The sequence below is a fragment of the Mangifera indica genome, chromosome 1, assembly GCF_011075055.1.
Source record: "Mangifera indica cultivar Alphonso chromosome 1, CATAS_Mindica_2.1, whole genome shotgun sequence".
Classification (NCBI taxonomy): domain Eukaryota; kingdom Viridiplantae; phylum Streptophyta; class Magnoliopsida; order Sapindales; family Anacardiaceae; genus Mangifera; species Mangifera indica.
Genome location: NC_058137.1, coordinates 14334562 through 14350024, shown reverse-complemented (window position 1 = coordinate 14350024; position 15463 = coordinate 14334562). Strand labels below are relative to the sequence as shown.

General features: G+C 31.0%; 1 protein-coding gene across 2 annotated transcripts; it reads left to right on the top strand.

Annotated features, from left to right (window-relative positions):
* Positions 1-1100: 1100 nt before the first annotated feature.
* LOC123228035 (NAC domain-containing protein 82-like) lies at positions 1101-5183 on the top strand. 2 transcript variants are annotated; one of them, XM_044653228.1, is made up of 6 exons: positions 1101-1250; positions 2002-2150; positions 2254-2515; positions 2632-2909; positions 3628-3990; positions 4522-5183. In XM_044653228.1, the coding sequence occupies exons 3-6, from the start codon at positions 2359-2361 to the stop codon at positions 4819-4821; spliced, it is 1098 nt and encodes a 365-aa protein (XP_044509163.1). In that variant the 5' UTR covers positions 1101-1250; positions 2002-2150; positions 2254-2358; the 3' UTR covers positions 4822-5183. The 2 variants fall into 2 exon arrangements, with proteins under 2 accessions (XP_044509163.1, XP_044509172.1); XM_044653237.1 differs by having other exon boundaries at positions 2002-2515; positions 4582-5183.
* Positions 5184-15463: the final 10280 nt, after the last annotated feature.

The window sequence follows — 15463 nt, the reverse complement described above, 5'->3', positions numbered from 1 at the left end:
CATTTAAAACCATCTTAAAATATTTAATATCAAAATACCCCTTACATTTTTCTAACATTTTTTAACCCTCTATAATTATCTAATACATTTAACACTCTCATATGTTGTCTTGTATCGAAATACATCTATCTATTCCTAACATTTTATTTAAAACTTTCTTGCAATATTTACTATTAAAATGCGCCCTATATTTTTCTAACATTTCATACTCTATCTATTCCTAATATTTCATTTAAAACTTTCATATTTTATTTAATATCAAAATATCTTATATATTTTTCTAATATTTTGTTTAACCCTAAATTATTATTAAATATCCAAATGCCTCTTTTACATAAAATAAGACTGAATTTAATTAATAAAATTATGTTTTAAGTTAAGATTCATATAAATATATTTTTCTCACAAATTGATTTTTTTATTTGAATTTAAAAATATGAATTTTTTCTTCTAAATGAACTTATAGTATCAAATATTAAGTTAAAATAAGAATGAAAATAAGTGTTTGAATTATATAAAAAACGTATATAAATGAAACGTTTATATAAAAGTGGTAAAATATAGTTTTGATATTTTAAAAAATATTTAGACATAAAAATTAAAAAAGCAGACATTTTTGCTTTAAGAGGGGCAAAATGGATATTTACTTTAACTTCCCTGATACAAATTCTATAATCTTATTTATAAGATTTAAAAAAATATTTTTTTGAATAGTTACTGCTCAGATTTTTCCCAGCATAGAAAAAAAAATGTATATTTATGCCGGCTGATTACTTACTAATTTTTGGGACTAAAATATTTGGGAAATTAATTAAAATAAGCAAAATTTTAAGCGTTTATACGTTTTTAGGTCATCCTAGAAAAGTTTTATTAAAATAAACAAACTGTATTTTTTTTACCCTTATATTGAAAAATCAAGTAAAAATATTTTTTCTGAGAATGTGTGTCGGTTTATGGTAAAAAACAAAATACGGTTTGCTTATTTTAATAAAACTTTTCTAGAATGCCTAAAAACGTATAAACGCTTAAAATTTTGTTTATTTTAATTAATTACCCAAAATATTTTTACATTGTTACAATTTTACAATTTAACCCAATTGGCTTTCTCTATTAATAAACCCTCACAATTCGCTTGCGGGTCATTCCAGTTCTCGTTCTCTGACAATTGAGTTCTCTCTCATTCCTCGCGCGTTCTTTCTTGATTCTTGCTCTCTCAACTCTCCTCTCCTCTCCCGGCGCTCTCTGTCTCGGTAGGATTTTTCTCCCAAATTTCTCTTTATTTGTTTTATATGTTTCGTTGTTCTTTGGGGGGTTTTTGTTTTTTACTTCTTATTTGTGGGTTTTCGTTTTTGGTTTTTAGGGTCACTTTTTTTTTTTTTTGGTAATTGGGTTTTGTAGGGCTTTTGATTTAGAGTTTGGGTTTTGATTTTTAACTTACATATCGTTATTAACTCTGACTGGATTAGATATATTGTTCTGTTTTTGTGTAAAGATAAGTGAAAAAGAATCAATACATAGTTCCTGTATCTGTGTTGATAAAAGGTTTACAATTTTTTTATCTTTATTTATGGTGTTGCTTTTGGATAAAGGCAAGTGAAAAGAAGTCATAAGTGGTATGAATTATCAGTGGTTATAGTATGATTATGGCTTTGCAATTTTAGGGATTTTATAGGGTGTTGCACATCAATTTTCGTATTGTTGTTACCTCTGTCTTGTTTGGATTTTTTTTCTGTGTTTCTTATATTTAAGGTAAAAAAAATCAATTTTGTGAACTATTTTTGGTTTCTGTTTCTGGGTTTGGTTTGATTTCAACATTTTTTTTTTATTGGTTTGATTCATTGTACGGTTCTTGTAATAGATAAAAGTGAAAAAGACAACATTTATGAATTATTGTGGGTTTGTTTTATGTTTGGCAAGTTGATTTAATTTGTTTTAGGATTTATCCTTTTTTTTTTTTGGCTGGTTTTATTTGGATTGTGAATCTAATAATGTTTAAATCAGGATCTGCATTGCACACCAAATGTCTTTTGATCTCAGCAAGAAAGTTACATCATTTCTACGGTGTGGTTTTCGATTTATGAGCCGGGGGAGGTTGTGGTATTCTCGCAATTTCTTGTTTCGACACTGGACTTGACAGCTTTTTCTGTTGAGTGACTTTCTTCTAATTTTTATTTGTTAGTTTAGTATTTACACATTTTCTATTTGATCAAGTGAGCAAAAGAGAAAGACAGTTAGTTAAACAATATTTACCAGGTAGTTGAGAAATTAAGATACAAGATCTGCACAAATACATTATTCACAACTTGTGAACAATTATTGGAAGTTATTTCAAAGTGATACTTCCTTTAGAATTTCACAATGGGGAAGACATCATTGCTTCCAGGATTTCGCTTTCATCCCACTGATGTTGAACTTGTCATGTACTATCTAAAGAGGAAAATAATGGGTAGAAAATTCCATTCTGATGCTATTACTGAGGTTGACATATACAAGTGCACTCCTTGGGATCTTCCAGGTATATGACACAATACCTTTTTTTTGGGTCACATGACTATTTTTTTTTTTTTTTACATACTTGATTAAGATTATTGTTATTTCTCACATCTTTTCCTTGTGTTTTTTGTATTTTAGCAAAATCTAGTTTGAGAACTGGTGACTTGATGTGGTACTTTCTGAGCCCACGTGAAAGGAAATATGGTAGTGGAGCTAGAATAAATCGTGCCACTGAGTTTGGATTTTGGAAGATCACTGGAAAGGATAGGCCTGTTAATTACAATAACAAAACCGTTGGCATGATAAAGACTTTGGTTTTCCATAGGGGTAAAGCTCCAAAAGGTGACCGAACAGATTGGGTTGTGCATGAGTATAGAATTGAGGACAAGGATCTGGAAAATCAAGGTGTTATTCAGGTAATTCCTAGTTTTGATTTTGTTTAACAGCCTGAGCTATTTACCAATGCATGTGTATTCATTTAATGTTGCTTCTGTCATCTAGTGGGACTTTGAAGTATTGTGCTGATTATAAGCATTCATTAAGGCCTGATGTTCATTTTGATGCTGCTTTGAGTCTTGGTGAACTTAATACTTAAATTAGAGTTTTGTTCTCTCTTTTTTATGCTTGTTAATAACATAATTATAGCCTTTTGCCACATCACCCAAGTTGAGGATCCAGTGTTCTACTAATTGTGGTGCTTTCGTAGCTGATTGGTCAACCTTGCTGGATGTTGTTTATAACTTGTTTATAATATATTGAACATTATATCATAAGTTGTGGTTCTTTTTTCTCTCTCATTATCCCTTACTCTCTTTTTATTAGATTACATGATATCTTCATTGCCTTTGAGAGGAAACTAGATATCAACCCAATCAGTCGGGCCCATACTACCTTCTTAATAGAAAATACGCCTTTTCATATTATCCTGACCGTGCATTCTCAAGTATCATAATGACTTCATTTTTCTATAGATTTTGTTAATTTACGTTTTGTTGATCTTAACCCTTGTTTGCAAAGTCTTACTTCGACAATTTATTTTCATGTTAATTTTCTCGTGTTTTTATACTTTGACAATTTATTTTCCCTTTTTTTCTCTCTAGAGTGTAATCACTTTACTTTTCTTTTGTGGATTAGGATTCATATGTGTTGTGTAAAGTTTTCCAGAAGGAAGGTCTTGGGCCAAGAAATGGTGCTCAATATGGAGCACCATTTAAAGCGGAGCATTGGGATGATGACGAGGATGTTGATTGTATGGAATTAGTGTCTGCTGGTGCCAATTCTATTCCGGTGTCTAACTTAATCAGTCCTGTTCCTGCTAGCTTGTCCTGCCTGTCAGATGCTATCTCATCAGTTAGTAATGTGCCTTTAATTACGTCTAAAAATAATGGTGTAGCTAGTAGGGTTGATACTGTTTTGCCTGTGGATGACGTTGAAACAATGTTAGGGATCTTCAGGGAAGATAGCACTTCGTTGCCGAATGAAAATGGTCAAAATGAGGTATTAACCTCCTTTACCCTTCTTATTGCTTATATTGAATGAATGCCACTAAATATTTATATTCTTATTGTAGCAGCTGATTTAATGACTGATTTGACTAAACCTTCAACTTTTTCTGTCAATTTGTTTGACCCTAGTGTTTTGACAGCTGTTTGCATATATTTCCTATATGCTTCTGTCTCTGTTTTCCCTTATTGTTTTAGCATCCATGTTTAGTCCTTGTTGGGTTGATATATCTTTCTACTGCACTTAATCATTAAAGCTTTTATTGACTTCCTCCGATTTTTCTTGTTGTCTTGTTTGCTTAGAAGAGCTTCTATCCCATTTCTATTTTTTTTTACCATCCTTGTGTAATGTTAAAACCTAGTGTGTAGGCATTGTGGTGTTTTGATATGATGTCAATACTTCTCAGAATTCATGTGACTTGTGGAGATCCATGTTAAATGGAAGCTGTACTCCAGAACCATAATTTATGTTGTTATACTTCTGTTTTTTGTTTCACTTGATTTCTCTAAGCTCCTGTTTTACCAGTGGCTAAATTTTGGAGGAGTTAATGTGTCAGTAAAATGGGATATGTTAATTGGATTGCAGATTTGTGGTCACCAGCTTGAAGTTTTGCCCCATTCAGATGGCAATAATATTTTCAGTGGTAATGATATTTTCAGTGGTTTGGGAGATTTGGACTATGATTGTAGACTCAGTGAAGGTGCAATGAGTTACTATGAATGCGATTACCTGAATCAAAGCTTCTTGGGTGATAATACTTCATTTTTGGAACTGCATGATCTTGATACCCCATTGGATGGTCCTGTTAACGCTGGGATATTCTAATCCATTTACTGTGATGAACGATATTATAACTAGAGATGCTGTTATGATGCCAGGCAGTCATCCCTAGAGTAAATACTGGGTGCCAGAGGACTTTAAGACCTATTGGCCGCATTTATGAAGATTTATAAGTGGTGGATCTCATATTGCCCTTGTTAAATTTTTTTATTTTCAAAACCAAAATCGTCAGTGGATTTCATATAACGAGCTGAAGAATGCTGAATCTGAATGTATTCTTTTAATACTAGTATATCGTGTGCATATTTAGTTACTGATTCTTGCACCTTAAAATGTTACGACCTGGGCCCTGTGACAATAATTCAAGTTGGCAAAAAAACTCACAGTTGTTGCCGCGGTCTTTGCTATTTATCGTTGCCATTGTTTTCTGTTTTCCAATTAAAAGATATATTAACAGTCTGGGTTTAATTTTATTTTTGCATAAAATAATTACAGTTGTCAGAGATTTTCCCTGTGTAAATTATAATAAAATACCAACAAATTAAACTTAATTTATATTTTCAGTAATCAATAGAAAGGGGTATGCCGAATTTGACTACCAAAAGTTGTCAGACTGTCTGGTAAGGAGGTCCAATTCGATAGAAATCATTAGAATTAAGGATGTTATTTTCTTGTATGTGAAACGGATAAATTGTTCCCTTATTATCTTAGATTGCTAATTTACTTCCTCCAGATACAAGAAATTAGATTATTACAAGTATAATGTAAAAATAGTAAAATTAGTCTCTGTTTCATGGTGTTAGAGTTCATCGATTCATAATGGTTGAGTTTAAGTAAGTTAGACCTTGGGTTAAAGCCCATGTCCTGTTTCAGACCGAGTAAAAAGAGTCAGGCCCATTTTCAAATTAGCCAAGAAGAACTAAACATTATTTCAAGTTCCATAATTGAACATCATATACCTATTTGATCTTTTGATTGGTATTACTTAGAAGTCATATTGTATTTCTAATCCATTGATGTGTTCTATTGATATGATGGATCTTTTTTTCTCTTATTATATTTATAACAACAGAAAGCCTACTTAACTCAATGGTTAGAATATTGCTTCCATGCGAAAGAATAAGTTTCGTTCTAGTGCTCGAAAATAATTTTTTAAAGCTTTTGTATGTTCTCCGTTACTTGTGTATAAGATCTATGTAATAGAGTACATAGCTTCGATCTAAGAAGGGTTGGATTGGTATTTGGTTTGATCTTTCTTTGGATATCATTATGATAAGCTTTTTGTCTATGAGACTTCTACCTTGCTTGCCTAGTCTCTTCTTAGTTATTGTAAACTTTTCTCCTTTTGGTTATCCAAGCTTCCCCCCCTCCTAGATATGATGGATCTTTTTTTCTCTTATTATATTTATAACAACAGAAAGCCTATTTAACTCAATGGTTAGAATATTGCTTCCATGCGAAAGAATGGGTTTCGTTCTAGTGCTTGAAAATAATATTTTAAAGCTTTTGTATGTTCTCCGTTACTTGTGTATAAGATCTATGTAATAGAGTACATAGCTTCGATTTAAGAAGGGTTGGATTGGTATTTGGTTTGATCTTTCTTTGGATATCGTTATGATAAGTTTTTTGTCTATGAGGCTTCTGCCTTACTTGTCTAGTCTCTTCTTAGTTATTGTAAACTTTTCTCCTTTTGGTCATCCAAGCTTCCCCCCCCCCCCCCCCCCCCCCCCCCCCCCCACCCCCCCCATTCCTATGACTGGTCCAAGTTTAGAAAGCTTCCAAGGTTCTGCTTGAAGGATCATTCTAAGCTATTCCAAGAATTTGCCTTCTATCATGGTTTTGTTAGTAGTATGACAAGCTCTTATAGGTCATGAAAATCTTCATAATCATGGCCAAGCTCTTCTTTAGCTTATGGAGAATTTTTTCAGCTAATTGGTTTGCTATTTTGTAGGTGTTGTCAGAAAAAGTTATTCTTTCTCTTCCAATCTGCCTTGGCTTTCTTTGCTAAATGTTATTGCAGAGAGATTTTGAGTTTCCTGTTTTGCTAGCTCTCTACCTTTTGTTCTATTTGCTAATATGTATGTCTCCAACAACTTTCAATCTCCATTAACTGCCTTTTGACAGTTGGTTCCAAATTGATTGGGTCAACCATCATAGGTGTACCCAAATCCAATATCTTTCACTCACACATGACAAAAGATTCGAACCAAATACTCAGACACACATAAATCTCATACAACAATATGTTTCATACTTACAAATGTTAATTACTCTAGGAGTTAGAGATAACATAGTTGTTTCACTCTAAATAAAACATAATAAAATGTTAGTCTTGTTATACCTTAGACTTACTCGATAACACTAGTTTCATTTAATCCTTCATTTATCTTTGTGTTATTTTCATATGTATCCATGATCAAGTCTATTCTCCTATATGATTGATATAATTGATTGACCAATGGACACACGCAATATATAAGTCGTCATTTTCTACTCAAAATTCTCAATTTAAACTTAGTTGTTTTTCCAACCATGTTCTATAGATCGAATCATGTGTGGTCATAGGTGTTAAGCTAAGATAACAACACTAAGAATAAACATCGAACAACAACAAAGAGTCTAAAGGTATCAAAATAAGGTAAACCCTATAAACCCTCATACAGTGAGGAAGTAGAGATTCATTCTCTCAGTATTTCAATTAGTCGAATTACTTATGTACACATGGTCTGAATCATACACTACAGTGTGTTTTCTTCATAAATGTCATTACTTCAATACTGTACATATCGTAGCTTAGTTGCTACCCCCAACATCTAACTTGAGCTTTTAATCATTTTCACACTTGTAAGTATTTATACTTATTAAGAACTCACATCTGACATCCACAAGTTATTTAGACATGGAGAATCCAAATCGGTCATTATTAAATATATTTATCTATGACCTCATCTTGACTGATCATCAAGGCGACATTTTGACTCTGACAATTCTTTTCTTAAGAAATTTATCTTTTATTGGCACGCTTTCACAATGTTACCTTTCTCTGAAATTATGTCTCATATTTGCTCACTCTCTTAGAACCAAAGGCAATTGCTTGTGTGAGTGAGCCAAACTAAAACTTATGTGACATTTTATCTTGTTGAATTTTCAAATAAAATAATGTTGTATACAGTGAAAACCTAAAAATTTCGAAATGTAAGTTTAAAAGAAAAATGAATTTGAATTCATGGTTTTTGACGTTGTGTTACTAGTACAATATATAAGTTCAACAACTTATTAATCATAGTCTACGCAATTAACAGAATTAACATGTGCAAGATATACATCTCTTGAAGCAAGTTCGGTCAAAAGATCAGTGATCATACGTGCATGGAATTATATTGTATGCTTCCTTCCCTCTTGGAAATAATGTCTCTTAAATATTGTGTCTAATGTCGATATGTTTTGTTATACTATAAAACTCGAGATCTTTTATAAACGCTATCCTATCTTGATTATGTCAATGGATAACTATTATTCCAACAATATTGTTTTGTTTATTCAGATTCACAAAGAATCTTCTTAACTAAATAGTTTCTTACATAATCACTTAACAAACTATATACTCGACCTTTATTATGGATAAGATTATGCATGTCTATTTTTATTGTTCTAAAATATGACACTCTTCTAAAATAAGAAAATATAGTCAGAAGTTAATTTGTGTTGCTCTAAATTACCTATCTAACTAACATCTAAATAGTCAATCAAATGCAAATTCAATCTTTAATAACATAAACAATAATCCATAGTATCTTTTAGATATATCAATATCCTCTTGATAACCTTTCAGTGCTCTTTTCTAAGATTTGACTAATATTGACTAATTAGTCTAACAACAAAAACAAATGTTTGGGCAAGTATATACTATTGCATATATAAGACATCTAAGGGCATTTGAATAGGGTACTTTTGACATTTCTCTTATTTCATCTTGGGTTTTGGGACATGTCTCTTAGCTCAATAATTTGGCATTTAACGCAAGAGTGTCAACGAGTTTACAGTTTACTATATTGAATCATTCTAAAATCTTTTTGATATAATGCTTTTGTGATAGAGTCAAAAGTTTGTGATATCCTTTATTGGTCATCATTTGCTCCAAATCATTTCCAACTGCTAACACATAATCATATACAAAGATAAAATTGTAAATTTATCATTAGACTTTGTTATATAGACACAGTGTGCTCTTGTTTGATCATTTTAAAGTCATAAGACATTATAACCTTATAAAATTTCAAGTTTCATTATCTAGATGACTGCTTTTAGGTCATATATTGATTTTTAAAATTTGCACACTTTGCACTGCTGACCTATAACAATGAAATCTATAACTTATTTTATGTAGATTTCTTCATCAAGTTCTCCACTAAAGAAAGTTGTTTTGACATTTATCTGATACAATTATAAATCCAAATGTGTTACTATAATTAAACTCAAATAGATTGAAGTGAAATTTTCAACTAGTGAAAACGTTTTTTAGTAACCTATACTTTTTGGTTAACTATAGTTTTTTGCCACAAGGCGAAATTGTATTTTATCTATTGAGTTATCTATCGTACATTTGATTTAAAGAATCTATTTGTTCTCAATAGGTTTCGACCCAATGGAAAGTCAGCCAAAACTCCAGATTTTATTTGTTTCTATGTATTTCATCTCTTTTTCCAATGTATTTTGTCATTTTTTCTTATCAAGGGATAAGACATCTACTTTTATGATTTTACGTTTGTTTTTTGGGAAATGGTTATGAAAAACCTTGTTTTCAATTTCAAAATGTCACTAAGATACTTTCAAACATTTACTCATTCGCAATTGAAAATCATTGCTCCTACTATCTAAAATAGGTTAGAGCTCAATCTCAATACTCCCACTAGGACGAGATGGATGAGGCAAATAATTGAGGATTATTGCTCCCACTACTAAAATATATTGGAGTTTAATCTCACTATTCCAACTATCTAAAACAAGTATAGGTATTTCTAACTCAACTAATAGTTGTTGAAATGTACCTATCCCTATTCTTTTTCCATCTCATACAAATGAAACATTTATTAATATCATCCCTATTAGGAAAAACATCCTCTAGGAATGTAGTATCTTTTGACACAATTTCAGTTAATTTTTCAGTGAAATCCTCCTTGATGAACACATACCATTTGAAGTGTTCAAAGTATCTTATAAAGATAAGTTTCTTTCTTTTCGATTTTAGTTTTTCAAACTTTTGAGAAAAATTGTAGATAAATATTATTAACCACTAAAGTCGCGATCAATTAACTCAAGTTTTCTATCCGTCCATAACTCACAGATAGTAGAAGTAACTAATTTAGTAGACATTTGGTTAAGTATATAAGTAGCAATTAACGTTACATAATCGTAAATTGATGTCAAAGATTTGCCTACACTATCATTAACCTAATCATTTCCAATAGAGTTCAATTTTTCTTTTTCGTTACACTATTTTGTTGCGAAGTTCTTGGAATTATTAGTTGTCCTACTATTCCTTTTTCATTACACATTTCCTTGAACTTTTCAAATAAATACTCAAGACTTTAGTTAGTTCTTGAAACTTTTATTCATTTTGTTAATTGAGTCTCAATCTCATTTGTATATTGTCTAAATTAATTCTACTGCTTTTGACTTATGAGAGATTAAGTAGATATGAGTATAGTCTTCTATAAAGTAATGAAATATATGATACCTTATCTAACTTTACATTCATAAGAACACATATACTTGAATATATAAATTGCAAAGGAAATTAAGCTTTTACAGTATTGTCAAATGGTTTTCTAATAGTTTTTCCAACTAGACAATACTTACACTTAGACAATTCAAGTTTTAAGAGAGTTTCTAATAAGCCTTCACAGACCAATCAATTCATCTTATCTTGGTCAATGTGTCATATCTAACATGTCATCTATTTACATTAATATCTATACTTTTAGGAGAAGCAAATAATGAAAAACTAACATTATCATAATGAAGGGAGATAATACCTTATACCCATTCAACAATAAACCAAATCCATAAAAATCACTTCTATTAGATGTTTTGACAAAGTTCCTAGAGAACTCAAATTATATCATAGTTTAAGAAGAACAAACACAATGATAAAGATTTATCGGATATTTATAGCATATTGAACTTCATGTAGGTATAGGATCTAACCTATTCATAAAACTAATGTGCACATGTTTATCCCTTTTACTTCAACCCTTGTGTTGTTGTCTATATAAATCCAACTCATCTCCTTTAGAATTCGACAAAAATCCATTAAAAATCCTTTGTTATGAGCTACTTGGTCGATGGCTCTTAAGTCTATAATCCACTTACACAAAGACTCAATTAATAGCACAGTACTGAAAATTGAAGCTTCATCACTTTATGTAGAGTGAAATAATATCATTTTCAGCTTCGTATATTCATAAACGAAATAAACCTTACAATAATTGCAACAGAGCATTTTGGTTATGTTTATTTTTTTAGTACATTTGCCAGTCTTTTGATTTAATTTCTTGTTCTTGTTCTTTGAGTCTTTTATGAGCTCATTTCCTTACTCGGACTTAAGCTACTTACATTTAAAGTCATAAATAACTTTTGGAATTCGACTTTGTAACATATGCATGAATACCTAGTTTAGTTGCCTCAAGGGTACTTGTCCTCTAGCTCAATATGGCAAGAATTATTTGTAAAAGTCTTTATATTCTCACAGTGGGTCTTATACACCTTTATATACACCAACTATTAGGAAAAGATTGTTCTATTACACGAACCTATTATTCATTTGTTAGGTTGTAGCTAGCTAACTTTGGTTCCATAATAATATCTGACTTGTCCTTCAAATGCTATTTTGTCGACTTATTGTGGACTTTCTTATATATATATTTGACAATCACCTACCTTCGTTTGGGGATTGTATTTCCTCCAAATTTTTCTATCAAAATCATATTTATAACATATGTAGCTGAACATTATTAATACTCATATATCTAATCGTCATTCATAGAACTAGTCAAGATATCATATAAAGTAAGTCTTGCTTCTTACATATGTGATATATGTCCATATCACGTTTGTGTAAGACACTATTCAAGTTTCTACCTTTCAATCAACTATAACTCTATCATAGCCTGATTTATGACCTCCAAAACTTTTGCTCATCTAAAATATAATGCATCTTTAAATGTCATACGTTATAATTATCCTTATTTAGTTTCTCATCCTAATTTAAATCATCTATGATTAATCTAGGATATGGTTAATTAAATAATAGAGACATATTAGACACAACTTAATCAATGCAATCAAATATATATCAATTCTCATAATTGTGCATTAAAATTTAAAATATCTCATATAAGATATATAATCGAAAGTTTACTATGTTCCTAATCATCTTTCATGACTCAAATGTTTGAAATTTTAAAATTCAATCCAATTACACCAATATTAATTCTGGAAGAAGATTTCATTAAATCCATCAATATTAGAATTCCTACATTTAACTATAATATATAATACAATGAATGCATCACTACTATGGGTATGACCTTTTCATTATCCCGCATAAATCTTCGAATCATTTTATCTAAGATAAAGTCTTTATTTAATTTGTGATAGGTCAAATATTTCGTATTTCGTCAATTTGAGAATAATGATAAAGCGGTGAATTTTCTCATATTCATTACTATGCGCCACTTTTTAGCAAGTTGTAATGCATTTACATGATCCTAGCAAAATTTTTGTATCCTTGTCCCAAACAAAATAATTTATTATTAGAGTTTAATGGTTATGTATGAATATAGTTAGAGTATATGTCAACTATTTTCAATTAAGAAAGTATGACTTAATGGTTATGTATGAAAATATAGCCCTACACACCTTCACGCGCTGAAATGACATCCCACATGCATTCACACACTGTTTATGAGCCACACTGTTGGGAAACTTCCGCCACAAGCCTTCACGCATCAATGACTCATCAGCTGATAAGTTTGCATAAATTAGAAACATGTGTTTTTAAAACACTGATACGTGTTTTCATATGCTGGAATGAGGTATTACATGCCTTTACATGTCGTAGGACCTATAGAATTTATTCCATATGTCTATCTAAACGTCAAATAGTTGTCATGCATCGGAGGGGAGCTTTTGTGCATTGGAAATAGTGATCCATGCTCTGTCACAGGCCAAAACATGACCCTATCGGCCTTCACATGCCTAAATGACTTCCCACACACCATTATGCAATGAAACAGTGCATGCACACTCATTCATGCGCCATTTATGAGCCACACGAGTTAGGAAACATGTGCCACGCATCGGTGATTCACTATTGATTGATGTTGACATCATTATTGATCAATGTTGATTGAACATTGTTGACCGATCAACCGTTGACCATTGATCGATCAACATGGGCATTGATTAGATTGGGTAAATTGGGTGACTCAATGAGTTGACTCATTGACTAACTGATGGGGCAATCTGTTGACCAAACGAGTAAACAATTGAGTTTTCCCAATCCGATTGTAACCCGAATACAATTGAAGAACCCTAATGCTAGTCGTCGTCGACTCACTGTCTTCCGACCAATAATTAACAATAAAAGTATAGGGGTTTTGGAGAGCACACGTTGGTGGTCCTGTTTGTTTTGAATTCCAATGTCAACATTATCGGAATCTGATGAAACGTTGACATAAACATCATGGTTTTAGGTAATGGTTTGGGTATTTGAAACCATTGAATCAAAGCTTTTTCAAATGCGATTTCCATAGCAAAACATGTCAAAAATATCCAACATTCATAATAACACGTTTCTAACCCTCAGTTTTATGCAATTTGGTTGAATTTGATTTGTGTCCAAAAATTTTATTTTGATTAAATTTAATCCAAAAATCTAGAAAAAGACACAATACAAATATATACAAAATCAATGGCATAGCATAACTTGTTACTTTGATACCAATGTTGGACAATGAAACATGTCATATTCTATAACACTGTAAACTATGGAAATTCGCATACCTAGATATGATTTTTGTGTTGCTAAATAATCAACATCAACGTGAGGATCTAATGTTAGTCATTTCCACGATGCCATTTTTTTTAGTATTGCACTTTGATCGAAAGACTTTAAATTCTGTGTTTTTTTTTTAATGTTAGATAGGGTGGAAGAAAAATGTTTTCTTTTATTGTATTTTTATGCGTTCATTTGGAAGGCAAGAAGCAGTTTGCATTATATCTCTTTTTATGGACCTGAATCCAATATATAAAGTATCTTCATGGCCAAGTTGCAGTTCCTAGATCATTGTTGAACTAGGACCTTCTTAGCTATTGCAGCTCTTGCTCCACCTTCAACAAATCTGCCCAAAACATGAAAGCTACTCTCTTGACTAGCCCTCACTGCACAAAAATTGAAATCTTTGTAAATTGCTTGTACAAAATTAGATGATTTTTGTGTAACTTTTTAGGGAGCCCTATCTTATATTATATGTTGATAGGTACTTTGGTCTTATGTAAGATCCGTCTCTTGAATTTTATCTTTGTGGAAACTTAGATAAACTTTCACAAGATGGTTCTTTTTTGATAGTTTGTATCCAATCATGTGTATTCAAAGTATGTGCACATGACATTGCTATTTCTTTTTTGTCTATTTCTTGCCTACTTTTAGTTTTTGTGTGATGTCTTTTGGCCTTGATGTAGTGGTTAGCCAACCTATTTTTTTAAAAGGTAAGGTTGAGTTTAGGTTGTTTTCGAGCATACTTTTGTAAGCCTAGTTTGTACTTTGTTTGCACATTTCATATTTACTAAAAAAAAAAAAAAAAACATCATATTCATACCTGAGGGTGTACCTAATTCAATTCAAACTGTAAAATCGAACCAAACAGATTAAAAATTACAATTTGATTTGTAAAATGATTTGACTTTGGTTAAAAAATTTTCAAACCATTTTCTTCAGTTTGGGTTATAGTTTAGGCAATTTTCAAACCAAACTGTAAACTGTATTTTTTAAAACACATTTATATAAAACTATGTTTGACAGAAATTTTCAATTAGCAATTATGTCTACAATTTGTTTTTCCATATTAATTTTGTCATTTTCTTTACATGTATATTGCATATGCATTTTATATTTATTTTACATATTTATATTATATTTTAGAAAAAGAGAAATTAAATTAATTACCCTAAACATTAGGGGCTTCAACAAAATTGCTCAAATCTGCATAACTTAAGCAAAAATGCCTTTCTACATGAAATGACTGAAATGCCCTTATATATAAACCAACCAAATTCATATTCCCACCCAAAATACCCCCAAATTCATTGTTTCAAAATTTAAAGAATTCCCAAGGCATTACATTAGGCTCCAACGATAACATAATCTTTGACTTTTCTTTGGCATTTCTGTAGCTTTCCAGTGATGAAAATAACAAAGAAAGTGAGTACATCATCATTTATCTTGTTTGAATTCTATTGGTAATTAGATTTTACCGATTAAATGAAGAATTTGGGCGTAATTAGTTTAGGGTTTTTGTTTTTGAATAATTAATTTTGTGGCTTGATTCTTGCTTGTTAGGGCTATTATGATTTAGTAGGTGTAAAATCGTTTATTGTTAAAATGGTAGTCGAAAAAAGAGATTTT

Bases quoted from the DNA above. Each gene is read 5' to 3' on its own strand.
- LOC123228035 (XM_044653228.1), top strand. From the start codon at position 2,359: ATGGGGAAGACATCATTGCTTCCAGGATTTCGCTTTCATCCCACTGAT. The intron at 2,910-3,627 runs GTAATTCCTAGT...TTTGTGGATTAG, and splicing joins AAAATCAAGGTGTTATTCAG to GATTCATATGTGTTGTGTAA. The intron at 3,991-4,521 runs GTATTAACCTCC...CTGTTTTACCAG, and splicing joins ATGAAAATGGTCAAAATGAG to TGGCTAAATTTTGGAGGAGT.